This window comes from Dioscorea cayenensis, chromosome 9, assembly GCF_009730915.1.
Source record: "Dioscorea cayenensis subsp. rotundata cultivar TDr96_F1 chromosome 9, TDr96_F1_v2_PseudoChromosome.rev07_lg8_w22 25.fasta, whole genome shotgun sequence".
Lineage (NCBI taxonomy): Eukaryota > Viridiplantae > Streptophyta > Magnoliopsida > Dioscoreales > Dioscoreaceae > Dioscorea > Dioscorea cayenensis.
The window spans coordinates 29,356,530-29,384,313 of NC_052479.1; the positions used below are offsets into that span (position 1 = coordinate 29,356,530).

The 27,784-nt window shown below is 34.2% G+C and overlaps 3 protein-coding genes across 5 annotated transcripts; 1 reads left to right on the plus strand and 2 right to left on the minus strand.

Annotated features, from left to right (window-relative positions):
• Positions 1–1,206: 1,206 nt before the first annotated feature.
• Positions 1,207–5,601, minus strand: LOC120269491. Its single transcript, XM_039276824.1, has 5 exons — positions 5,178–5,601; positions 4,251–4,295; positions 3,896–3,958; positions 3,715–3,783; positions 1,207–1,732 (listed from the first exon to the last, which is right to left on the minus strand). The coding sequence occupies exons 1-5, from the start codon at positions 5,481–5,483 to the stop codon at positions 1,601–1,603; spliced, it is 615 nt and encodes a 204-aa protein (XP_039132758.1). The 5' UTR covers positions 5,484–5,601; the 3' UTR covers positions 1,207–1,600.
• A 3,193-nt stretch (positions 5,602–8,794) lies between these two features.
• Positions 8,795–15,410, plus strand: LOC120269153 (probable adenylate kinase 5, chloroplastic). Of its 3 annotated transcripts, none has more exons than XM_039276469.1 (20): positions 8,795–9,029; positions 9,107–9,211; positions 9,284–9,412; positions 9,487–9,621; positions 10,408–10,554; positions 10,808–10,882; positions 10,972–11,041; positions 12,223–12,275; positions 12,431–12,559; positions 13,305–13,340; positions 13,404–13,484; positions 13,580–13,718; positions 13,869–13,948; positions 14,052–14,117; positions 14,349–14,378; positions 14,468–14,577; positions 14,695–14,832; positions 14,910–14,942; positions 15,028–15,095; positions 15,168–15,410. In XM_039276469.1, the coding sequence occupies exons 1-19, from the start codon at positions 8,859–8,861 to the stop codon at positions 15,050–15,052; spliced, it is 1,752 nt and encodes a 583-aa protein (XP_039132403.1). In that variant the 5' UTR covers positions 8,795–8,858; the 3' UTR covers positions 15,053–15,095; positions 15,168–15,410. The 3 variants fall into 3 exon arrangements, with proteins under 3 accessions (XP_039132403.1, XP_039132404.1, XP_039132405.1); XM_039276470.1 differs by having other exon boundaries at positions 15,172–15,410; XM_039276471.1 differs by having other exon boundaries at positions 15,177–15,410.
• A 217-nt stretch (positions 15,411–15,627) lies between these two features.
• On the minus strand, positions 15,628–16,296 carry LOC120268655 (36.4 kDa proline-rich protein-like). Its single transcript, XM_039275961.1, has one exon. The coding sequence runs from the start codon at positions 16,294–16,296 to the stop codon at positions 15,628–15,630; it is 669 nt and encodes a 222-aa protein (XP_039131895.1).
• Positions 16,297–27,784: the final 11,488 nt, after the last annotated feature.

A 27,784-nucleotide genomic window follows, 5' to 3' on the forward strand; every position in this document is an offset into this window, starting at 1 on the left:
ACTTTGCCATTCATTTTAGTTGCCCATTTTCACTCGTAATTTTTGCACGGACACTTCCCTAAAGGAAAGTTGCGAAATATTAAAAAAAATAAATAAATAAGTGATTTATTAAAAAGTAAATAATACAACCCGTGTTTATCCACTTTTTCAAAAACAATTGATAAAATAAGAAAAAAAAACTAACAAATAAAAAATGATAACTACCCATGGTTGTAATTGAGAGGTCTCGAGTTCGAATCTCTCATATTACAATTCATATTTAGGGTCTTTTGTAGGAATTCTATGTGAGGATTACCTCTCGTTTCCCTCCAGAGTTGCATGGCAGTGAGATTATTCGCAGGAGGTCATTCAAGCCACCGTAACTGGTGCTAGCTTGTCCTTTGCTTTGTCGCTGAAAGATCACTGATCAGTCTCTGAGTGGAGGGAACTTACGAGAAATTCACAAAACAAAATCATTACATTGTTTTTATTTTTATATTTATGTTATTAAAACATTTTATAATTGATTATGAAGCACTACATTTATGAAGTAGTAAATATATATTTTTAATTTTATTTATTTTGAACATATTTCTATATTTTTCAATATTTATTTTGATAACGTAAAACACTATTTTAAAGGAGAGAATAAAGGGCACAATTAGAATAGAGAGAAATAAATAAAATCTTCATTGATGAATTTTTAAATAAAAATAATTTTAAAAACTGATATAACTTTTTTTTTATAAATTTAAGACTATCTACTTTCTTAACCTGAGTAAAGTGAACATATAAATACTACATACATAAATATTAACGTTTTGTGGCACTATATATATATTTTTTTCTAATATATATATATATATATATATATATATATATGAGTATGTGTAAAGATTTATAATCTGTGAACTCAATCCAACGGTTCTACACTATTTAGTAAACAGTACTATTGTGTTTATAAATAGTGCACAGTTAAAAATGGGATAAACAGTGTTTTTCAAATTTAGATAAATTAACACAAAATTAACTCTCACTGTGCATTATCTTAATTCTACTGTTTACGTGGACACAGAAACCCTTTTCTCTCTCTCTCTATCTATATATATATATATATATATATATCCAAAATTTTAGCTTTTCATAGTGTCAAACATGAAAATTTCCCAAGATAAATCACTCTCCCAAAAACAAGCAAATAAAATAAAAAGCACAAAATTGGAGAAATAAAATAAAGTCTCCGCATTTAATTATACAGTTAACAAGGTAAAGGAATGACAAGTGAGGTGGATAAGGCCTCAAAAAGAATGAAATTTATGGGGGTTCCCAGTTGCAGCAACAAATAGTCCTAAGTTATTTGACACATTAATTGAGTTAGGGTTGAATCTCATTGCCAACCAAAAAAAAACCACAAAGAAGAGAGAGGTTCTCTAGATCAGTAGCCTATTCACTATTTTATCTCAAAAAAAACAAAAGAACTAATTTCGAGCTATATCTCGTCAGGCATCGACGCCGTTTGTCGATGATCAGTCATACTGATTCTACCTGGATCTCATCATATATATACAGTTGGGGCTGTTCATGCAAATGATGAACATGGCCTGTCTGTAGTCTCTGTTTATTAAGAGGTTTCTTGCATCACTTGATCATTGAGATCAGGTAGTTCATTAAGATCGGGTAATTCGACTACGGCCTTATTGCGAGGCTGAAGTTCTTCCGATGTCACTGCTGTTCGCTCCGACTGCAATATTAGCTGTATGAAACAAATTATGCTTGTCAAAGATTAGAAATTTTCCCTGTAAATACATCAAGAATAGATATTGTGTGCTTGATGATATCGGTATCTGCATACACATGACTAAGTTGTAGAGTTTTCAAACACCCGGAATGATATTAGATTGTGCTCAAAACGGTTTCACATTTGTAATTGACATAATCTTAAGCATCAACACATCAAAGGGAAACTTAGCTTAAAAATACGACAAAAATGAACAGAAAGAATGTTGTTGATAGCAGGAAAAACTTGTTGAGCCGTTTTACTCGTGACTTTGAGCAAAGATTTTCATTAAGATAATAATTGTTTTAACCTACGAATTTTTTTAATTAGATTAATCACTTGCTACTGCTATGGGTGGGGTTTACTACAAAGGCAGGTAAAATGATCAAGAAATAATATCTAACATAAATAGAATGACATATAGGTCTGGCTAAATCTTTCATCATGCCAAATTTTATTCACACCCATGACTATGTAAACCATGTAGTTCCAAAACAGTCTGTAATACCATTCTCAAGGTCAGCCAAACTATTTTGGTTAGCTAATGACAATTGAAAACTTTAACAAGGAGCCAATTCTATTACAAGTATTGGAATTTTTAACATAGGAAACTCTGGGACCAACAGATCCACCTCCACAAATTTCACTCAAAAATGAAATTGAAGTGGATTGTACTTCTAACTTCTCAGAGAAATTTCAAAAGGATCAAAAGAAATAAACATAGACTGGTTGGGAACACCTTACCTTTATATACTAGTAGAAAATGGTCTTAATTCATAATAACTTCACAGTTAATAGCCCATAACAATCAATAGTAACCTAATCTAGGTGTACTTAATAGTGTCATACAATACAGGAGGTTGGAAGACAAAGTGTGTATCACTCCCTTAGAAAGAAAACCGCTAAAGGCTGCAATGCTCAGCCCTACTAGTATGGAGGCTATTAACTCAAGAAAATATAGCAATAGCACAACAAATACACCCAAGACCCCCCACACACACCCACACACACACAGTTGGTCTGATTCATTCAAAAGAAAATTACTCACGAGCAGACATTGGCAGAAATCTACGGCAGAATTCTAGGGCAGAATTCAATATTCAGAAAAGGATCCTGACATAGCAGGGATCACCAGGAAGGATCTGTTTGAGATCAAATCTCAGCGTGACTTGTAGTTGTAGCATTGTTCCATGACCGCCATTAATGGTCCACAGATGGGCTACAGAACCTAATAGTCGTACCAAAGTAGTACTTCTAAACATTTATAGGTTGTCTTTGTTTAGATTAAAAATGAAGCAAAACAAAAATCATTTATTTTTCTTATGGCTGGTAAGAACTCCGTAAAAATAATTAACAGAAAACAAGTATGTCGCTTAAAAATATCAACTTCATTTTCAAACCAAGAACACCCTTACCACAAGTACTAAATTAAAATTGACAGGTCATTTCCTATGAAAACAAACATTTTACCAAAAAGTGAAGTGCTTTGTTTGGTCAAAGAGAAAATGAATCAATTACCGAATCTATAAGAAATGCAAGAGAACAAAAGCGGCCCCTTCTTGTTTGGTTGGAAGGGAAATGAAGGCCGATTGCACGGAAAACCCATTTTTAAGAAACAGAAAAAAAAAGATGGGATCTTTTCCATAAGCGCACTTCACAAAGCACACAATATAAAAAATTATTAAAAAAAACAGCTTTCTCTTAATACTACTCTCTATTCTCATTCCTTTGTCTCTAACCAAACATGGTCATTGACGCGCACACACAATAACAATAACCACTTGGCAAGCACATTTTTGTTCATGAAGCGAGCATTATGAAGTGTCATAAAAGTGCACACCAAACGTGACTTTAGCATGAGAAGGTTGGTGGAGCCCACATAAATGCAACACCAAACAACACAATGTACCAAAAGTAAGACAAAAAAAAAAAAGGGGGAAAGGAAACGCTCAACTTACCTTTGTCCTCCTCAATCTCTCATTCGTTTCCACCAGTACTTGAAGCGTATTCCGTTTCGCCTCTAGTAACTATTCACCAAACCAACTCAACCAATCAACAAACAATCCATTCCATTCCATTCCTTCACGAAAATTCAATACCAAAAAAAAAAAAATCCATTTTTTATGATAAAAAACAGACCTTTTGGTATCCTTGTCGCTCTCCAAGCAAAGACCTCTCCTCCTCTTGCAGCTCCGGGAGTGTCTGCGGTTCACCAGACAACAAAAAATCATACACGGTGAGAGTTCGCTTACAACAACACAACGGTGAACAAACACACTCTTAACTCCATATTGGATAGATATAGTTAATCCTTCTCCAGAGCAAGGTACTACGGGTGGTAGTAGTAGTCACGGACAATACATGTCCTGTGGCCCTACATCCCACACCCAATAAAACCCCGACCCAAACAACGACCCCACCATGTGGCCCATCCTCATTGGTCCACCTCAACACACACAAAAGTATAGACACTCAGAGAGAGAGAGAAGGTCACCTTCTTTCTGGCTCTGATCGGCTTCCGAGGAGGCGTCGGTTCCACCTGAGAACAGAGAAACAAACGTCAGCCCCAACCACGCGTCAAACACGGATTGGTTGAGAAAATACCAGATAGACACTACTACACAAGCTTTGGAATTTTTTTTAATATTATAATAATAATAATATATTTTTTTATTAATTTAAAAAAAAAAAGGTCTTATCGTCAATGAGAAGCAACGCTCTGAGCACCAAACGCCAATCACAGACGCCAACGCCCAAAGCGGGCCCCCACGCTCCTCCGCGGCCATCGTGACCGGTTTCTTTCTTTCCGTTTCTCCCCCCGGTCCCCGTAATTTAATTAATTTAATTTAATTATAATAATTAATTACTATTTAGTAATAATAAATAAATGGATAAAAAATTGGTTTTTTTGAGGGGTGAGGGATGGGACCCACTGCCACTCTCCACCACCCTCACCATCCACGCGAAACCGCACCCGATGATAAAGAAGGCGTGGCATTCAAAACCCATCCGCAAAGCACCGACTTCGAGATTTACAAAACTACCCCTCCAAGAAAGGTTGTCGGATGGCAAACCAGACCGCCTCGGGGAAGGGTATTTCCGTCATTCTGCTGCCGGATTCGGCGAACCCGCGGCCCGATGAAAAAGAAGAAAGGGTTAAGTTTGAGCCGACGGTCGGATGGTAGCCCTCACCAGAATGACTAAACTACCCCCCATCCGAGTCAACCCCAAATTTAGCCCCAAAAAAAAAAAATTTACCAAAATTTCTTAGAAAAAAAAATTAAAGGAACAAAACACGAGACTCGCATGACGGCGTTCAGAAAACTCTAATTTAAAATAAATATATATTCCAAAATTTGTAGGGGCAAAAAAGTGAAGGGTATTTTCGTCATAAAAAAAAAGAAGTTAAAAATCCAGGTACCTTCGTCTCCACGCAGGGTCGTGTGACGGGGAGAAGAATCAAGCCATCGGCGTCGGAGCGCTTCTCGCCGGCGCTGGAGCCGCCATGAGATAAGTTGAAAGAGAACTCCAACGGCGTCTGAGGACTCGCCACGTCACGTCTCCCCGTCCTTCTCTTGCGCTTTCCCCATCGCACAGAAGGATGGAGCCGAGGAGGGATGAGCTTCCTCCATGGCACCCTTCTCGACGGATCTCTCAGCGAGATGAGCTCGTTCGCCGCCAAAGCGAGGTGCTTGCGCGCGTACCACGTCCAGTCGTCGTCGTCCATCGCCGGAGCCCTAAGAACGCCCACGATCCACGGGAATCAAGATCCCAAACCCTTCCGGCGAGAGAGCGAGAAGGTGAGAAGAGAGGAAGGAGAGGTGGATGGTGGATGAGTGAGAAGAGAGAATGAGGGTTTGGGGACCTATCGAGTTTTTATATAGTAAGAATAAAAAAATAATTAATTAATTAAAAAAATAATTAATTAATTTAAAAATAGGGGTAATAGCCCCTAACACACCCACGCCTTTTTCAAGGGGAACTAGACCACTTGTGAGATGAAATTACTGATATAGCCTTGGGATGAGTAATGGGAATGGGATAGGAATTGGGGGTAGTTTAGTCTTAATGAAGGGTTGTGGTGAATGCTAGTGAAAAAACAACCCAGTGGGCTTGTGAATTTACTTGGTTACCCTTTCCTGAAATAACTCCTTTTTTATTTATTTTGTGTTTAATTTGGTTTGGTCTTTGTTTTAGTGATGAGTAGTCAAATGCCTTTTTTTCCAATAGATCTTGTAATTAATGATACTGTTATTTTTTTTAAAAAAATTTGGTAAAATAAAATTATAAAATGTTTATTTGATAAATAATGAAAAATTAATGCCAAAGCTATTGCTGTTGTTGAAATAATTTATTTAAATTTTTTTTAGGTGAACACTATCTTTTTATTTATAATTTTTAGTTTATTTATGAAAATGTTTGAATACTCATGAATTTTGTAAGATTATTACATTTTTAAATTAACATATATAAAACCACTGCTGTAAGCAATTAACTTTTATAGGGAATATTAATAGTTGGGTTTTTTTTTAAAAGACATGATTAAAGATTATTTAATGCGTAGAGTATCTAGTTCACATTTTCAAAAATATATATATAAATTTAATATAATTATAATTAAATAAATAGCTTAACATTAAATAGATTTAGAATATGGTTGAAAAAAAAGCTTTATATAAAAATTAATATACCTGACAACCACTATCATCAATCACATTAATAATAGATAGACACTTGCAGTGTCAAATTTTTATGCCATAATATTACAGTAGTACAGTTTATCCATTGTTTTTTAAATTATGTACCATTTACAATATTGTAACTAGACGAAGATAAATCCCATGTGAAAGGAATTCAAAAATTATATTATTCTCTTTTAAAATTACATTATAAGAGAGACTTATCAGTTGAGTATGGTTTCTGTAAATCTTCTATTCGTGCACATGATGGACTTTCATTGCTCCATATGACGCTTGACTGAATTAATAAATTTTTAGAAAGTCGATAAATCACCGTAATTAGTGCACCTTCATACTTATATACTATTTAATGAACACTTAAAATGGAAGCCGCTTATGATCTATTGTAATATATATATATATATATATGATGACATGTGACCAATGACCATTGCATACTATATACTATTAAGACTTGAATTTAGAATTTTTAAGTATTCATAAAAATATCTTTTGTAATGAGACTAACAGCAGCACTAGGTTATAAACATTTTGATTTAAAATATTTTTTTGTTATATATAAATATAATTGAAACATTAGATTGTTTTTAGTTTATATGAGAATTCAATCTTTAGAAATTCAACATCATAATCGATCGGTTGATTTTTTTTTTTTTTTTAAGATTTCAAAATATTCTTGACAAGTACGCAAAATACTTGAGTTTAATTAATATAGTTTTATTAAGATTTTAGACATTTTCGTTACCAATTATATGTACCAATAATTCAAATGACAATTATATCCATTATTTTTCTTTTATTCAATTACACATCTTTACTTTATATTTTTATGTTCAAACAATTGACCATGATTTGAACTTTTCAGCTCCACTCTTTTCTTGGCTTTTTGCCCACAACTCGTTTTCCTGTTTGTATAAATATCATTCTATAGTTTTTGATTTTTTTCTTTTTCTCAAAAAACACTTCTCAAACTTTTAAATTACAAGTAAACCTTGAATCTTGTAGTATTTTGCTTCACTTTTATTTTATTATATTTATTAAAAATACACTATCACATTCCACATATTACTTTAAAAAGTTGGGAATTTTCTTATTATTTCACTTATTTTATTTTTTATTTTTGCATCATGCTAAATGAGTCAATTTGGATAAAACTAAACATTTTTTTTCACAAAATAATCATTAACACGAAGGAATGACTTTTTCTTGCATGAGTTGGGTTAAATCAATGCAATTGATATGATCGATCGAACATCGACTTGATTTGATAAATTATTTTAGTTATTATCATTTGAGTTAATTTAAAAATAAAACAAATAAAAAGATTATGATCCTTGGTACTCTAGCCTTGCTAATGTAAATTTTGAAAAATAATCAAAATATGATAAGAGGGGAGAAAAAAATTAAATTATAATTATGATTAATATTATTAATATATACTCATTTCGGTCCAAATTATCTAGTTACTTAAGATTTTTTTTTTCCAAAATCAGTGGCCCACTTTAAGAATTCTGTGCTCGTTTTATTTAATGAAGTCTATTTAGTTTAGAGAGTACGTATTAACAAGAGTAAATAATTCTAATATAAGGGTAAAATTATATTATCATACTATTTTTTTTAAAAATTTGAGGAATTTTAATACTATCTACATTCCAAAATACATATGTTCAAAAATCATGCAAAAAATTAAGAATAATATTAAATATTTTAATTTTTTTAAATAGAAAAAAATTACTAAACTATTTATTTCTTCAAACCACAACTTTTTTTTTTATTGAGATTATAAATTTGACTATTTTCATTTATATAACCTAAAAAATTGACAAAGATTAAAATTTGGAAATAAATAAAATATTACCTTTTAGGCTCTCATATGAGACATAGAACTCGGATGGAATCGTCTTTTTTTTTAATGACTTTTTTCTTCATGAATAAGTAAAAAAATAAAAATAAAAATAAAAGACAAATAGAATTTTGGAAAATAAAATTTTCTCAAAACGATTTGTATTTCAAAACGAATAAACGTTATACTTAATCTCTATGTAAATGGTAAATGTGATAGATAATTTGACAAGAGGGTTTAATTACTTCACAAAAATACCCTCCCACATTTTATGATCAACTCATACAGTTAACATGTGAAGAAATTTATTTATTTATTTATTTATTTATTTATTTTAAGACAAGGGAGTTAATTAATAAGTAAATTCCAAAATATTCAGGGTCCGCAAAGTAAATTTTTTTCTTTTAAATTAATTTTCGGAAAAATTAAAATTCAGAAATTGTGAGGCCGGGAAAGCACTGGAAGATAACGAAGTCATTTTCGAAACCAATCTTTTCCCTCTCTCTTTTCACCATCCCAAATTCCAATCCATTCAGAGAAGCAGACCTGGAGAACAACAATGGCGGCCATCGCCACCACCGCTACCTCTGCCGCAAGCCCAACCCATCGCTCATTCTCGTTCCCATGCTCTCCTCCTCCTCCTTCTCTTACCCCTCTCCCATTTCCTCGCCGTGGTTGCGCTGTTTCGATCCATTCTAAGAACATTAGGATCCGAAACCCTAGATCCAAAGTCGGTGATTGATATTGAAGATCTCCATTGTTGGTATCTCTGTTTTTTAGCTTATTGTTTGGTTTGTTTGGGTGCAGGGTTTGAGGAGAGTGGAATGCTTGGCCAGGGAACCGTTGAAGGTTATGATCTCTGGAGCTCCGGCATCTGGGAAAGGGACTCAGTGTGAGATGATTGTGGAGAAGGTGAGATGATAGTTTGTTTCTTGAATTTGTGTTTGAATGTGATCTTAGATCTTGGAGATTTTGTTGTTGTAGTATGGATTGGTACATATATCAACCGGAGACCTTTTGAGAGCTGAGGTGTCATCAGGGTCAGAAGTAGGGATGAAAGCGAAAGAGTATATGGAAAGTGGCCGACTTGTTCCTGATGAGGTTGTCACCGAGGTAGAGTTTGCTCAGCCCATTCTCTTGAGTCGTTTTGTGTGGCTAGTTGGTATTCATGTCGTTTTCCCTTGTAGATGGTGATAGCACGGTTGTCCCAACCAGATGCAAAGGAAAAAGGGTGGCTTCTTGATGGGTACCCAAGGAGTCCTGCACAAGCACAGAGTCTTGAAAAGCTGAAAATTAGGCCAGATGTTTTCATCATTCTTGATGTATGTTGCCTTATGCCTCGTGCCTCATTCTTGTTGCTGCTGCTATTTTATCTTGAACAATACCTAAGTACTTAAAATGTACTTCTTCCAATGTGAGTCAGCAATATCATGAATTTAGGTTTCAGCTTATGGGTAAAAATGGTGGTATGTTTCCTCTCACATACCTTCATCTGTTTTATGACAAATGATTCTTGAGTTAGGCTCAGTAGTGCTTTTGTGAGTCCATGGTATGTGCTGGCTTTGAACTTATTGCTGCAGTATCATATCAGTGGACATCTTAGGCTCCAAGGTTCTGTTTAGACGATGCAATAGGATGCTAGAGCTCATAATCTTTGGTAATGGTCTGTTATCCTATTCACTAAACTGAGATGTCAGCCATATAAACTGAATGCCATGATAATTGGAAATTGGAGAAGAGGAGAGTCTTGGAGATCCATGAAGATGTGATAAACAGAGCAAACTTCTATAAGACTCCTTCATCACATGATATAAGTCATAGTAAGCTACTTGATTTTTAATTGTCACCTGTCAGTATTGTCAGTTGCCTTGTTAGATGCATCTTGTTTGTATTCTTTCCTCAGCGTCAGATATTTTTTAGTGAATGTTACTTAGTAGGCTTCTAGTCACACTAACGCAAAATCATTTAACAAGAATTCTTGATCATCATTTCTCAGTTATTGCAGCTAATGATTTTTTAGCTAATGTTACAGTCTTGCTGTAAGTTGCTAATAAGTTCTAACCTCACAAACACAAAGTCATTTGACATAACTTTATCTTCATATGCAGGTTCCTGATGAAATTCTAATTGACAGATGTGTTGGAAGAAGATTGGATCCCTTGACAGGAAAGATTTATCATCTTAAGAACTTCCCCCCAGAGACAGAAGATATTTCTGCCCGGCTTATTACTCGTTCGGATGACACTGAAGAGAAGGTAATGTTCAGCAAACTCTCGTTACTCACTGGGACTTCTTTTGGTATGTCTCATCAATTGTTATTTGCAAATGTGGTAAAAACATGGTCAAGATCATTGATTCAATACCTTCAGAAGGATCCCTATGCACTTGTTTTTACAACCTTATGATTAGTTATGTATTATTGCTATTTATAGGTGTGTGCCTTCTTCTTCCTATTCCATTTTGTATATGAAGAGTTTTATGCTTTATCATTTTGTCATGTGTGGCTAGGTTAAGTCACGTCTTGAGACCTACAAGAAAAATGCTGAAGTTATCTTTTCGACGTACATGGACTTGTTAACTAAGGTGCCTTCGCATCTGGAATTTATTTGATAATTCTCCAGACTAAGCTTAAAAATGAATTTAATCAAATTCAATGATTTCTAAGTATTTAGGTTGATGGAAACCGCCCAAAAGAAGTCATTTTTGAAGAAATAGACTCCTTGTTGCAGCGGATCTGTGAAGGTGCAGCAAATTTGCGATCTTGGATCACTTGAAATTTTCAGTTGCAAGCTGTGATTTCCTTTGCAAGTCTTGACAGTGTTTTATTCCATGTGTTGGTTTTGATCGAATGCCAATTAAGTGCACTTGAAATTAGTGATTGACCTCCATACATTTTCTTATGTATTAACCATTGCCAGCAACATTTGGCTCAAAGGAAGCCAGACTCATAGAGAAAATGGTTATCTCATTCCTGTTTGTGTCCAGATCAATCTGTCAGCTGGTTTTTCAAGAAACAAAGATACATGCAAATGGTTTCTTCTAAAATATTGATTACACATTAAGTGCACTTGAAAGTAGCGATTGAACTTTATATTATTTTTATATGGCCTCCCATTTCCAGTAACTTGTTGGTCAGAGGGTAGCAAGATATATAAAGAACACTTTTGTTGTCTGCTCCCCACTTTGTGATAGGATTCATTTGTTGGCTTGCTCATTGGTGGGAAAGAAAGATATATCCCAAAGATTTAATGTTCTTAGTCTTTGAGGTGTTTAGAAGGTCCTGCCTGCAAGATTTTCATGACTAATGATTCATGCTTCTCATATGTTCAAAGAATGTACTTAAAATTATTAAGCCGCTTGTAGGGAAAAAGTGCCATTCTAGATCCTCATTTTGATAATAACTATCTTTGAGATTTTTTTTGTTGACCAGTACAGTGTCATCTATAATATCCCAAAGCAATATCTATTTTTATGTAGTCTTGAGATCTTCATTTATCTGTATCTAAGTTTATTCTTGATATAGATGGTAGTCATTTGTCTATCTTCAAAATGAATTGCGGACTTTGGTCCTATTACCAATCCCAATATTTATTTCTAATATACATCATCTTATATACTAACAAATGTCTAAATATTCAAGTGCCTGCTAATCGTGTATTTTTATTTTCCTGTTCTTCAGCTGTTGGTATGCTTTGTTTTCAGAAATATTATATTAGAGACTTAATTTGGATGTGGTGGCAGTGAACATGTCTGTTAATCTAGGTGGTGATATCTGTTACTTCTCATTCTTTTGCGCATATTTACGCAATTATTGTTCTTGATTCACGTCAGTTGTGTCTCATAATCTGCTCCATCAGTTGACCTGTATTTTTCAAGTTTTTATAATATTTTAAAGGCTCTATGCTCATGTTTTTGTATATCAGGGAAATTAGCACCAGTGAAAAGCATTGATCTGAAATTGGGATCTTCTAGCCAGGTGCATTCAAATTTATTTTGTAACATCTAGCTTTGAATTAAGAAAAACACATATATGCTAAATACGTGATATGAATGACACACTGCAACTATTCAACCATTAGATATTGACTAGGTTGCATTAAATCATTTTTTGTAGTAAACCCTTTTTCCCAGGATAATTGGCGAGGGATTCCTACTAGATTGAATAATATACCTCATTCTCGGGAAATAAGAGAGTACTTCTATGAGGATGTGCTACAAGCTACTCAAAGGGCTGTCCAAGACAAAAGATTTCGGTTGAAGGTCAGATGCGTTCACTTTTTCCTTTGAGTTAGAAAATTGTTCAAATCATTTCTGATCTTGTTAGTGGATAGTGTCAGATTCATGACTATCATACTATCATAGATAGATTGCGGTAATGTTTCTAATGGATACATTTTCTTAGGTTTTAACAAAATTTTGATGTGGCTTCACCTATCAAGTTTTCTCTAATATAATTTTGGAAGAAAGATTTTATCAGGAGCCCAATGTTGCTACTTATCTGAAGAATGGCTCTGTTCGAGTTTGAGCTGTACATTTTCATATTTAAGCTTTAGTTGTTTCATTCTCTTGGTGTTTATGTGGCTGCTTCATCCTTGGTTATTTGAGAAGTCATGTGAGTAGGATATGATAAAGTACACATAGCCTATGTTTACCCATGTAAGCAACTTATCCTTCCTACTGTTTTTGCTTTTAGTTTGGTTGCTTATGGTGTAGCTAGCTATGACTATACCTCATATTTTTGCCCTTTCCCCATCAGGCTTTGTTTTTAAATTGTTTCACAAAAAGAGGAGTTTCTGACTCTTTTTTCTCACTCAAATTCTTTAATTTCCCAATCTAAGAAATTCTTGCTTTTTTATATAGTGCAAAATTTGACCTAATTAACTTTTAAGTTTCTGATATTTTGATTCAGTTTTGTCAATTAACTAAACTGGCTTCTTTCCGAAGATGCATTCCTTCTATTCATTAGCTAAATAGCATGGATTTGATTGATTTACTTTATTGACAGGTTGAGATCAATATTCCAGAGCTTAACCCTGAAATGGTAAGGAAATATTTCTCATCTCAACACTGAATAACTTCCGGACTTACACCTTAAATTGCTCAGGACGTTTATCGAATAGGTACTCTGATGGAACTTGTAAGAACCCTTGCTCTTTCATTTGCTGATGATGGAAAGCATGTCAAGGTATATTCATGGAGACAACTTTAGAATCAGGTTTTTGATGCATTCATTTAGTGAAATCATTTTCAGAGCGGCTAACTATTTGTTGTCTTTGTTAGGTTTGTGTTCAGGGTTCCATGGGAGAAGGTGCGCTTGCTGGAATGCCATTGCAGCTGGCTGGCACTCGCCGCATTTTAGATTATATGGATTGGGGTGACTATGGTGCCAAGGGCACCTTCATTAATATTGGCTCCATAGGTATGCAATTCTGGAACTGACCTTATTATTTGGCTGGGATTTTATAATGCTTTCTTCTTTGGTTTTTTAGATGAATACCATGAATTTATTTTTTGTTTAGAAATTGATGGATCCTGGTTTCTTTGTCCATGGCCAAATTTTTAATTGTAGGTGCCAAAGAAGTGGATGAACATGATGACATATTTATTCTAATGGCTCCCCAAAATGCTGTTGGCAACTGTATAATTGATGTGAGGAACTTGTGAGAAACTATGTTTATTAATTTTTTTTTGGAGTATTGAGTCTTGCAGAACATAGAATCGAATCTCATCAGCCTCCATGTTCAACATGCAGGATATGAAGGCCATGACAGATGCAGCTGGTGACCGACCTGTGATTCTAATCAACCCTCGTCTGAAGGTTGTATACACTGGTTTTTAATTGGATATGACCCTTATTGATAGTCTCCAGCACCACAACCTTGCCATTTCTTAATTGGACCAGGCATGATTGAATTGCTTCAACACTGAGTTTTAATTTCTAAAATAACTGGAGATTGGCTCAATTCCTAATCTAAGCACATTCTACAGCCAGCTTAACTTTTTTTTGGTGCACTATTTCTCATGATTTTCATCTACTTTATGTTCTCAGGATTTACCTGGATCCAGTGGTATAATGCAAGTAAGCATGCATTTTTGTTTGTTATTATGTCATTTCTTAGTTGAATACTTCATTTAACATGCATCTAACCGTGAGTACGGATCTTGAAGACAATGGGAAGGGACAAGAGATTGGAGTATACTGCATCATTTGAAAGCTGCTATTCCTTTCGACTTCTTTACTATGCTGGCACACAATATCCAATAATGGGTGCTCTGAGGTTTGTTCATCAGAATGAACTTTCTTTCCAAAATAATTCATGTTCTTGATCCTTATCTTGCTACCTATCTGATTTGAATCTGAACTCAACCCAATTTTGTTGAGCTCATGTTCGCAGGATGTCTTATCCATACCGCTATGAATTATACAAGAGGCTTGACGAGCCCTCTGGGAAGGAAAAGTATGTAATTGTAGCCACATTTCCGAAACAACCTACCATTGATGAAGTCAATGATGCATTCCAGGGAAAACCAAGGTTAGACAGCCTTCAACGGTTAATCATATAACACTCATGTCTGAAGCTAAACTTGATTTGCTTTCACGAATTTGCAGAAACAAGGAGAAAACAGCTTCAGGAGGGATTTGGTATGGTCTCCTTCACGTTTAAGTTTTAACATTTAAGCCCAAATTCAAGTGATACAACTGTTTATTTCATAATTTGCATGTGTAGGGGATTCTTGAGTGGGATATTTTGACTCCGGAGGAGGATATTTGGATCATCTGGCGACAGATATTAATGTAAGTTCCTTTCGTGGAACTACCATTTTTTAAATTTATGGTAAATATTTTGTTGTAAGCTCTGTATATTAGGCAGTTAAGATGATGGAGCCAGCTGACCAGAGGACAACTTACACTGTTTTCCAAGGCTTTGGTCAGGAAAAGGACCTGAGTGACCTCTCTTTGTTTCCTGGTATGCTTCACGCTTTGTGATAAGTTGTTCTAAGCGTTGCTCTAGCACATTTGTTATTCTCCCTTGGTTTCATACTTTGTTTACTGTACCTAGAATAAATGTATATAAGAATCCCTCAGGAACTGTTTTCACCTCTTTTTTTTTCCTGCTTTAACAATTTATTAAAGCATTCAAATTTGTAGTCGTTATGATGCACACGTATCTTACAAACTACTTTACCTGATCACAAAACACAATAAACAAGCAAGAACTCTTCTTTCTGCAACCAGTAGCTACAAAACTCAGATAACACATCAAATACACATAAACCTCTTTCCTTAAGATAAGGCAGACAACCATCTAGAAACAAGATCAGCTAGCTCAGTTGTTGAAGGGAGAATCAGGAGGAATGAAAGGAGGGATAGTACCATCAAAAGGAAGAGAAGGTGGAATAGGCACCACTGGTTGATCTGTTTCCACTGGAAGCAGTGGAGACGGCACCAATGGCGGAGGTATTACTGGTTCATCTATTGGTACTAACGGTGGCTGAAAGACATCTGGTGATGGAGGGAAGAAGGGATACGGAGGTGGCAAATCAAGTGGAACAAGAGGCGGTGGACTGGAGAATATAGGGAACAAAGGTGGTGCTGTATCTGTATACGGTGGTGGTGGTGGTGGTGGAGTGAATATGGGATTGGATGATGGTGGTAGTGGTGGAGATGGAGATACAGGTGGTGGAGGAGATGGAACAAGAGGTGGAGGTGTAGAGGCTGGAGAAGGAATAGGGATATAGGGAGGAGGGATGAAAGGGTTGTTAGGGAATGGCCAACGGCCACAGTGTCCAAAGAGGAAGCGGAAGAGAGGGTCACAGTTCTCTCTTTTTCTATGATGGTGGTGATGGTGGTGGCTTGCATGGGTGGTTCTTGCTTGTACATGGATTCTGGTGGTGAGTAGTAGTAGTAGTAGTAGTAGTGAAATTAGAGCAAGTGGTAACAGTCTTGATGGAGGTTTTCTTTCCATGTTTGGATGTTGAGTGAGAGACTCTACCATGTAACAAAGTGAATTTTGTTTGTCTATTTGTAGTGTTGAATGGTTATGTTTGATGTGAGTGGAGTGTAGCGCGTGTAACAAAGTGGATTTGATTTGTGTATATTTATAGTGTTGAAGTGTTGGCTGGTTAACTTTAATGGCAATAGGATAGAGAATGGTTGTTGGTGGATGGTATATGTTTGTGTCTTGGGGGTTGTGTTTCTTGTTATTTGGAGTATTTACTTGAGGTTGAAGCATAGAAAGGGGGTTGGTTAGTGGTGGAGGGTTTTGCTCTGCTTCTGCCTCCTTGTTTGGTGAGCCCTGAGGAGTAAATTGATTATTGAATGGATTGAGCAGTGCCTACTGTTTTAAGTGCTCACTTTAATACACTTTATAGCTTGCTGATAACTAGGGGCCTAGGCTTTCATATGGGTCTATTCAGTGGTTTCTCAACCCAAATTTTTCTTTTGTTTGATGCCTCCCCGCGACGGTTTTATTTAATACTCTCTTTCCGTCTTTTTGTCACGTTTTTAAACTCTTTTATGTTTTTAACTTATCATATTAAAAATTTTCATGTAGAGATTAAATAATCAAATTTATCCTTTCATTTAACGTACTTATATAATTTTAATAAATTAAAAATCAATCCAAGATTAAATTATATTATCCAGCTAGTGTGATTTTAAATAGAGGTAGTTTTAAAAAATAATAATTTTTTTATAAAATATAGGTAATCAATTAATTTTAATTAATTTTTGTTAATCGGTGTGAATTAGTTAAATATGACAACTAAAAAAGAACATAGGGAGTATTTTTTAATATTAAAAAATATTTATTATATTTTTTAATAAATTACCTATAATATTTCATTAAGCTCTCTTGTTAAAATTAAATATAAAAATATAAATTAGGAGTAATTTTAGAAAAATAACTCAATTTTTATAAAATTTTGTAAAAAAATTATATTTCTTAGTACGCAAGATTCGGTTAATCACAATAGACAAAAAGAAATAAAAGAAATATATATGGGAGTGTCTGTAATTCATATTTGTGTTTGGCTGGAGTTACTGTAAGGTACTTAAAAATTAAAATACTAAATATTTTTTTTTAAAAAAAATTGTTTAGATTTGTTAAGAATGTTTGATTTTATTTTCCTTGCAAGTTGCAAGTGCCTTTGTTTGCATTTGGTTCTTCTGTGGCTCATCCTACAAATCCAAAATTTTTAATCTCAGCCAAACAAAAATTGTCTATACATGTGTTTTAAAATTATCTAGGCCTGCTTTTAGTTAAGATTAATAGTAAACATTTAGGACTGTGAGGAATATATAAATTGTGTTTGGCTAGGTATTTTTGATTGGTTGAACTTTTAAATTATATATATATATATATATATATGTTTGTTTGGTTACATGCATTTCAAAAATTTGTTTTTTTAAATTTGAATTTAAAAATTTTGTTTGATTGGGTACACTTTTAAGTTTGTCATGGAGAATTAATAAGAAATGAAGGATCAAATCCACCCAAAGGTTGTTGTGTTGTTATGGAAAAGGAAATCAATAAATTTGTAAATTTGATTGTGCAAAACTAACAACAAGGACTGATTTGTCCTTTTATATAATACAGGGTGTTCTTTGCAAAATGTGCAAAGGTATACCGTTTTGTACTTTTCATAAAATGTCACATTTCATAATGTTTTATAAGACAAGATCTTTGCTGTGAAGTGTGCAAAGGTACCATAAGGACCTATTTGTGGGGGTTGTTGTTGGCAACATGTCTTACATCTTGCCAAAAATGCCCATACAATGCTTGCCAACCCTTCTATTTGTTCTCTAGCTATGAAGGGCATTGTTGTCAAGAGCAAATGCATGCATATAAATCAAAATTGTTGGTGACGTGGTGATACTGCAAATGTATTGATTTTTATCTGCTCATAAATTCATATATTTGTTATTTTTACATCATATTTTTATAAAAATTATTTTAATCACTCTATTCTATTTTTAAATTTAATATATAAGAAATACGCAAGATATAAATTAGAGTGTAATTTTGAAAGATAATTAATTTTTATTAAATTATATAAATAATCAACTTTCATAATGATTCGGTTATTCATAACATTATAAAAAGGAATCCGAGGGAGGTATGTATTAATGTATGTATGCATGTAACGGGTAATTACAGAGTGATTAAATGGACAAAACATATTATTGGTATAATTCTCCTCGTGATAATCTCCTCTGTACTTTTCAAAATGTAATCTTTTAATTCTTTATATTTTTCTCATGTAGGTTCTATACTATTTCAAATGCGCTCAATTGATCTAAGTTAAGACTCACCCGCTCATTTACGATGATGTGTCATGTAAATAATGCCATGTGTTGGCCTTGTTACCTCTCAGTAAATAATGCCAATGAAAGATTGCACTGGAGAATTGCATTATTACATCATTATACCTCTATTCTAGTATGTATTTATCTCTTCAGCAGTAGTTGTGAATGATAAAAAGAGAAAGCAATGTGGTATTTTTACAAAATAAAAATATAATTTTATTTTATTTTTATAACGTGTGGTTACATATCTATAAAAGAGAAAAATTGTGAAATCAAAACAATTAATGGTATTAATTTATATGGGTAAAAATTGTCATTTCATTTATATAATATAAAATATATATATACTTTTAAATTTATTAATTTGTTATAAAATTTCACTATTAATTTATTAAATATAAATTATATTTTTAATGACATGTGATGATTTTTAAATGAATGGATAATTTTGCCTTGCTAGTGAATATTTTTATAAATTTGATAAACTACATAGCATTATTTGTTAAGTTAGTCTTTATATATATCTATCCATTGTACCTCTTCTGTTTCAGTTTTCATATTTATACATGTACTTGCATCTATTACCCGACACTACGGTAGCAGAGGACTGATTATTCATAGCTCAAAATTCATGCTTTCGAGCAGACTTAAAAGGTCCTTTTTATTTAATTATTTGGTGTCCTCTAGACATCTAACATGTCTACAGTCTCATTCTTGACTTATAAAATTATCATTTAAAAGTAATATTTTGAATTATAATTATTGATAAAATTAAGAACATAATTAGAGAAAATATCATTCATCTATCATTAGAATCGCAGACTCAAAAATCCTTGAAAATTATAAAAATTTTGAAATATTCAAGTGACAAGTGACTCATTGTTTACTAACTAGATTTTCATATATATATATATATATATATAATCATGACAAAAAAAAAAACTAGGCAAAAATAATAAAATTTATTTTAAATTTTTTTTTTCTTTAAAAATTGCAATAAATGCTCCTCACATAAAGGATATCAGGGACGTGCTCGTGCGGAATTAATATGATGTGCTCATATAGAGTTAATATTTTAATGCTTATATTTTTATGTGGGTTTTGTGGTTTATTATTATATTCTCTCCGAAATAAATACTATACATAAGAGTAAATACTTTACACAAGAGTCCAGTGTCGGTAAGTCAAGAATTTATTGTTTATTTTAAAAATTATTAGTTCAATTATTATTGAGATATTCCTACTTTAACCGAATATTTGATTCTCTCTATTTATTAGTTTGGTATGCTTGTGAATAATTGAGATATCCCATCAACTTTCCCTATATTTATTTTTCTAAAACTATATTTATTAGTTCGGTGCGGCTTGTTATAAATGTTTTTAATTTTCTTAATTCCAAGTTTTGGTAAATCTATATCTATTTTAGCGGTATTAACTTTTAAATTTTTTTTATATAAATATTTATTAGTTTTTTAATAAAAATAAATATTTATTAGTTTGATATGCCTTGGAATAAATGATGAAGTTTTGGTAAAATTATACTTTCTTAGGCTATATTAATTGTTATGTTTTTTATAAATATAGTGTCCGTAAAAAACTACATTTAATAGTTTGGTATACTTTTAACTTTTTATTACCAAGCTTCGGTAAGACTATATTTATTTGAGCCGTATTAAATTTTAACATTTATTATAAGTATTTATTAGTATGGCATACCGTGAGTAAATGTTTTTAACTTTTACTAATTCAAGTTTTGTAAAACTATATTTATTTTCACCGTATTAATTTTTTTAACTTTTCTTATAAAATTAAATGAACATGTTCATTTAATTGTATCCAAATCTATATGGCAATTTGTCCATCTAATTAATAATATATTTCAAAATAAATATATTTAAATAATAACTTAAAACATCATTTCCAAGGCATAGTTTTAATATGAAAAAAAATAAAAATAAGACTAAAATAATACTTTGTTTCATTTACTTCCTCATTTTTTTATTTATCTATTTTAATTAATTCACATGGATTACAAAATTCAGAAAGTTAATTAGCTTTTATATAGACTTTTTTTTTAAAAAGAAGAAATAGAAGATATTAGATCAAATATATATATATGAGGGCTAAAATGATGTGCTACATGTAATTTGTCACGTCAAAGATAAATAAATTAAACTAGAATTAAAATTATGCAGTGAGAATACGTAGTAAATAAAAAGAAAATGGATAAGATAAGAAGGGATTTTTGAAATTTAGTGAAGGAAGGATCTCTAGGCGTTGAGGATTTTTGAGGGAAGCCGAGGATGTGTGGAGAAAGAAGAGAGCAGGGAGAGAAGAGAGAGAGGGAGATGAGAAGCAGGAGAGGAGGAGGCGCAGGAAAGCGAAAAGAAAAAGAGGTCGCGACAGTGGCCGGCTCTATTTGCTGGCCTCCTCCTCGCTCTCTTTCTCTCTCCTCGAATGCTACACCCGAGACGGTAGCGAAAGAAGTCGAGGGATAAGATGGCATATCATGGCCATGTGGTGGTAGCGATGTATACTATTTCACCGGGCCACGCTCACGCCTGCGGCGAGACTCTGGAAAGGTTTCCTCGCTGCTTTGCTCTCTTCTCCGTCGGGATCTCGAGTCTCAATCCAAACGAGGCGATGAGAAGGTCGACGGCGCAGAGGCGACATTCGATCGTACAGCATCGTCGATGAAGGTTAGCCTTCGTCAAATTGACATGTGGCAGCATTTTGACGTTTCCCTATAGAAATAAAAGATCGATTGCTCCACCACTAGCAAGCAAGATGATGTTCAGAACCCTAGCACAAATCTCGAGGCATGCTTGAGAAACTCGTCAGGTGCTTATGACTTCGAAGAGGTAGATGCTCTTATAGAATTCTATTCAAAAATATTTATACATATACATGTTCTAGTTCAGTCCATGCAAAATGCCTAGATTTTAGTTTTACAAAACAAAAATTCTCATAACCCGTGCTTCACTGTTCATTCATTCCTATGTGAATATTAGTCATGGTGGGACATGCACTGCGTGGATTGCTTGTATGAACCATGCATTCCTTGCTTAAATGAGTAATGAGGTTATATACCATAGTAGCATGTCTTTATGTAGTACTTGCCAGCATGTTTTCGTAATCAAAACCTCCATCTCATGTCTTGGCCTTTAGATTTGGCTAATATTTCGATATAATCCGAGACAGAATGTTATTCGTTCGATATTTGGATTCTTTGTTTAAAAAGAGGAGAGAGAGGGGCTCTGTTATAAAATTCGGCAAAAATTTTGTAGAAAAATTGGGTTTTCAGTGCAAAATCATGGAGAAGTACGAAGTATTTGAGGACACATATGCAAAATTAGCGAAAAATGTGAGATATATATGAAAGATCGAGGTTTAGACTACGAAAAGCCATGAAAAATATGAAAATATGAAAGTTTGGGGGTTCATTTGCAAAATTTCATAAAATGTGATGAAAAGTTAGAGGGCCTCAATGCGAGAAAATAAAGAGGATTTTTAGCGAAGATGAGGGGATGTACTTTGGTAATTTCTACAAGACCATTTCAAAGACTTACCAGTGATGTCTAATGCATGTCGATTGCTTTCTCTTTTTCAGGGGTCTCTTCATTGCCTCTTATCGATCGCGGAAGCGGATTGGCTATTGAAGATTCTTTTAAAACTCTTTTTGAGCTCTTGGACCCTGTTTGAGGCCATTGACTCTCTTTGGGGTGATGACAAAATTTCTCTCTGGCGATGGACCACTGTTTGAGGCCATTGATCTCTCTTCGAGTGATGAAAAATTCCAAAACCCTTAAAAACTCTCTTTGAGTTGATGGACCTGTTTGAGGCTATTGGCTCTCTTTTCGAGTGTGAAAATTCCAAAACCCAGTAAAACTCTCTTTGAGCACATGGGGCATTTGACTCTCTTTTCGGTGATGAAAAATTCCAAAACCCATGAAAACTCTCTTTGGGCGCTGGTGGAGACGTGACTCTGCTTTCAGTGATGAAAAATTCCAAAACCATAAAACTCTCTTTGAGCTCATGGACCTTGTTTGAGGTCGTTGAGCTCTGCTTTCGAGTGATAAAAATTCAGAAACCAGCAAAACTCTTTTGAGCTCACGGACCTGTTTGAGGCCATTGACTCTCTTAAGGTGATAGAGATTTCAAGATCTTCAAAAGCCAAGAATTCTATCAAATCGAAAAATCAAGGCATTAAAATGATGAATCAACAAATAGGCTCGACAACCTCGGAGTTAAAGTGTTGAAAGAGTTCACAAGTTACAAAGCTTTACATGGCGTGAAAGATGAAGACTTATAGATCAATCAAATCGAGTTCGAGAATCAAATCCAATGCTAAGTTTCAAAATTCGAAGATGCAAATTTAAATAGATAAACTCGATGAGAACTCGGCAGCTCTCAGAAGCTAAAGCGTTGAAGAGTTTAAGTTCGCGAAACATGGCGTAAAAGCCAAGTGAAAAGCGAGACCAGGTTTGTGATTAGTCAATGCTGGAGAATCTACGACTTGAAATTTAAAATCAAATCCATGATTCAAGGATTCGAATGCCCAGTCACCGAGTTTCGAAAGTTCGAGATACAAATTTGAACAAATCAACAAGTGAGCTCAACAACATGTTAGAAGTGTTGAAGAGTTCGTGAGAGTTGTAAAAAGTTCATGACTTGAAGGCCAGAACCTCAGTGAAAAGAAGTCAGATCAGAGTTCAAATCAAGTTCGAATCAAATCGAAAATGTCTGAATTCAACAAGTGAACAACGACCTCGGGGAGGAAGAGTTGAAAGGAGTTCACGAAGTTGTAAAAAGCTTATACGTAAAAGCGAAGTTGCTGAAAAGCCAAACCATATTTGCGATTCCTCGATCACGAGAGAATCTATAACTTAAAGTCGAGATCAAATTGAGACAAACTCAAAACATCGAAGATAAACAAGCTCAACAACCTCGAGTTGAAGCGTTGAGGGAGTTCGTAAGATTCTGAAAAGAGCTTTCGAGCATGAAAACGGAAAAGCTTATATCAAATCAAGTTCCAAAATCAAATCCAGAGATGCGAAGTTCAAAGTCTAAGACCCAAGTTTCAAACAAATCAACAAATGAGACTCAACAACCTCAAGGCTAAATTGTTGAAGGAGTTCCTAGAGATTCTGAAAAAAGTTTCACAAGCTTTGGAGTGCGAAGCTTATAAAAATCAAATCATGTTTTTAAATCGAGTCAGAGATGTAAATTTCGAAATGAATCGACAAATGTGACTCAACAACCTCAAAACTAAAGTGTTGAAGGGTTGTAGCGATTCATAAAGTTTCACAAGCGAGAGCGAGCTTATGGAAGAGTCAGGAGTCAGAGTTCAGAATCAAATCAAAGGTTTGCAATTCAAATGTCCAAGATACCAAGTCTTGAATGAAATCAACAAATGAGCTCGACAGCCTCGTTGTTAAAAGCGTTGAAGAGTTCGAAAGTCTGCAGCTTCTAGAGCATGAAAAGCGAAGCTTATATCAAATCAAGTTCCAGATCAAATTCGAAGATCTGAGTTCAAAGTCCAGACACAAATTTCAAAGCAAGTCGACAAATGAGGCTCGACAACCTCAAGAGTTAAAGTGTTGAAGAGTTCACAAGTTGCAAAAAGGCTTATGAGCATGCAATGAGAAGCTTATGGAAGGTCGAGCCAAGTTTGTGATTCATCGACATAGGAATTTCACGACGAAATCGAATTAAATCTAAGATGCAAAATCAAAAATCGAATTTCAAACAAGTCGACAAATAGGCTCAACCAGACCTCGGAGTTAAAGGGTTGAAGAGTTCATGAGAGTTCTGAGACTCATGAGCCTGAAGGCGGAAGCTTATAAAAGAAATTAAATCAAGTTCGAATCAAATCAAGATGCAGAGTTTAAATGTCCAGGTTTTGAAGTTTCAAATAAATCGACAAATGAGCTCGAGCAACCTCGAGACCTGACGGTGAAGAGTTCGTAAGTTACAAAGATTTCCACAAGCCAAAAGCCGAGAAACTTATGAAAAGTCAGAATCAAATTCCAAATCAGTCAAAGTTGCAAATTCAATATCTAAGTTCGGGGTTTCAAATGAATCAACAAATGAGCTCAGCGACCTCAAAGTTAAAGTGTTGAAGAGTTCACAAGTTACAGAAAAAGCCTCCATAGCTTTTGAAAGCGAGCTTATATCAAATCGGGGTTCCAAAATCAAATTCAAGATCTGAGTTAAAGAGTCGAGTTCCAAGTTTTGCAAACAAGTCGACAAATGAGTTGACAACCCTCAAAAGCTGAGGCGTTGAAGAGTTCCTAAGTTGCCAGCACACACAGCATGATGGCGAAGCTCGTGAAAAGTCGAAACCAAGTTTGTGATTCATCAACATGAGGAATTAGCGACTTCAAATCCAAATCAAAATCTAAGATGCAAAATCAAAGATCCAAGTCTCAAATAAATCAACAAATGAGCTCAACAACATTAAGGATAAAACGTTGGAGAGTTCAAAAGTTGCAAAAACCCACATGACATGAAAAAGCCGAAGCTTATGAAAAATCAAATCAAGTTTTAAATCAAATCCAAGATCTGAGTTCAAAGTCGAGGTTCCAAATTTCGAGTTCGAATAAATCAACAAATGAGCTCAACAACGTAAAAGTTAAAGTGTTGGAGAGTTCATGAGTTCAAAAAATGTTTCCATGACTGAGAAAGCGAAGTTTATGAAGAATCGAATCAAGTTCGAAATCAAGTCCAGAATACAAATCCAAATATCCAAGATACAACTTCATAAGTTTCTAAGTCATGTTCAAGATGCATATTTCGACCGTTGGCGAAGACAAAAGTCAACAAAAGTCAAAGCGCGATTTACGGCAAAATAGTCGGAAGGAGATAAAAGGCTACAATTATTGTTGTGTCAAGATGATTAAATTCCAAATTTCTTGTACTTTTAACGAAGACTATGAATTCATGAATAAAAATTTATTTATCGAGTTTGTTTCTCTTTCACACTTATTTTCTTAATCGGAGATAAAGCCATGTGTTTGGCGTGTTGTTGGCGATACGTAGTGATTTCTTGATCGTGATTATCTACTTATTGCGATTACTTAGCAAGAGAAAGCAGATCTTGGAAGAAGTAAATGAGAGTGATGCGATGTCGGATTAATGTATGCTAGAAATTTCCGACGAAATTTTTCTTAAGAGGAAGGATTGTAATACCGCAGACCTTTGGATACACGTGGAAAAGGAAGCCTGTTCGAGTATTACTATATATAGTTCTTGATAGAAAGATTTTCTGAGTAATCTTGGTGAGAAAGAGCAAGTGGAAAGGAATAAGAATCTAGGGTGTAAAGTTTTAAAAGATTTTTGGGTTAAAAGAATAAATGAAAAAGGATGGACATGAAATGTTTATGGAAACCGAGAACTGAAAGGTAAGATGCAAGGGATCTTTTTAAAATGTTGTGTTATAACCTGGGGGCCGTTGGGTAATTTGAAAGGACCTTTTTGAGAATCTATTTCATAATTCGAGGACCATTTGGGAGTTTTCAGGGACTGTTTTGTAGAAGTATGTTTTCAGGGACTAAAAGTGAATTTCGGCTGAAGAGTTAATTGAGGAAAAATCTTGAGAACTTTGTGTTGTTAAATGCTTGACCATCGCGTTTTGCTTTCTGATAACCGAGGTTAGTGAAGAAAATGGGAGAAATTAGAGGGTTTTTAAAAGAAAGATTTGGAGATCGTGGGAGGATTCGCCGGAGTGGTTACTAACTGTGGAAATTTCTTTGGTGTAGTTTTGTTTAATGTTTGTGTATGTTTGGATGTATATATATATATTGTGGATTTGATGAATAAAAATGATGGATTTGAGTAGAAATAATCGTGGTTTTGTTGTTGATTGATGATGAATCTTGAAGTTATTTGGAAAAAGCATTGTATTTGTGATGAAATTCCATGAAAAATGGAGATGAGATTCTTAGGGAATTCTTGTGAAATCGATTGTGGCTTGAGGGATTAGGGTTTGGTTTGATTAATTAAATTGATGATGATGATGATTAATGTGTTAATGATGATGGTTAGATTGAATTGGTTGAGTTAAGCCAAAGTTGATTTGGTTGATTGAGTTGATTTGGTTGAGTTGGGCTTGATCAATCGAGTTAAGAATGGGTTGGGTTTGGTTCAGTTGATTTTAGGTTGAGGGTTTGGACTGAACCAAGTTGGTTCAATGGTTTTGATGTTTGATTGAGTTTGTAGTTCGATTGCAATTGAGCTTGGTTCGGTGCTTGATTGAGCTTGGTTCGATGGAATTGAGATTGGTTCGATTGGTTTAGGCGTGTTTAGTCTAGCGGGTTGGTTTAAATCTGTTGAAAAGCAGATTGGACTATGCGAGGTCGGGTTTTAACCGATTGAGAGTGAGTGGGCCCGATAGAGAGTTGATTATTATTTTTGTATTTTTCTTTGAGTTTAAATATGTTATTTATTTTTATTATATTATTACTATTAGGTGTTGTTCGAGTCTTGGGGAGGGAGTTCAGGGTATAGCAAGGAACCAGAGGACACGGAGTGAGTTGGTAGTGGCTATTATTTTAAATAATTGATTAATTGTTATTATTTTGAAATAATTATTTAATGGCTAGTATTTTGGAAATAAATGTTTAAGTATTTCATTTTATCATGTTTAATTAGATATAAGTTCAAAAATATACTTATATTTATTTTTCCTCTGATGTGCCATGATAAGCGAGTATTGATACATCGAGTTTTTGTATAATTATACGTGTTGTGAATAGTGGAAATACATGTCATACGTGATTTAATTATTCAATTCATGTATTTATTTTTGGATGGGTACATATCTTTGCTGATTTGGAATGATTTGGGGAAATCGTAATGCTGGCGTATTAAAATGTTTTTCTGAGCGATATTTGTGGAATTGGTTTTCAGTTCACCGGTATAGGAATGAGTATCGTGGATCTTTCTTTGGTATTATGCGTTGTTATACTTTTGGCGTTGGCTTTCGTGGAAAATAATGTTTATTTCACGTGATGTGAATACTTGTCACCGGAAAAGGATCACGTGTTATGATTTATCTGGATGGTATTATTGCTGTGTATTCTTGATGGTTTTGATGGTGACGGAGCTGAGGCGATACTCTATGATAGTGGGTCTCGCAGCTAGGCGCTTTAGAGGGTGGCGTGGTGGACACAGTA

Bases quoted from the DNA above. Each gene is read 5' to 3' on its own strand.
- LOC120269491 (XM_039276824.1), bottom strand. From the start codon at position 5,483: ATGGACGACGACGACTGGACGTGGTACGCGCGCAAGCACCTCGCTTTG. The intron at 4,296-5,177 runs GTACCTGGATTT...CTCTGTTCTCAG, and splicing joins GACCCTGCGTGGAGACGAAG to GTGGAACCGACGCCTCCTCG. The intron at 3,784-3,895 runs GTCTGTTTTTTA...TTTGGTGAATAG, and splicing joins AGCGACAAGGATACCAAAAG to TTACTAGAGGCGAAACGGAA.
- LOC120269153 (XM_039276469.1), top strand. From the start codon at position 8,859: ATGGCGGCCATCGCCACCACCGCTACCTCTGCCGCAAGCCCAACCCAT. The intron at 9,030-9,106 runs GTCGGTGATTGA...GTTTGGGTGCAG, and splicing joins TCCGAAACCCTAGATCCAAA to GGTTTGAGGAGAGTGGAATG. The intron at 14,118-14,348 runs GTTGTATACACT...TTATGTTCTCAG, and splicing joins TAATCAACCCTCGTCTGAAG to GATTTACCTGGATCCAGTGG.
- LOC120268655 (XM_039275961.1), bottom strand. From the start codon at position 16,296: ATGGTAGAGTCTCTCACTCAACATCCAAACATGGAAAGAAAACCTCCA.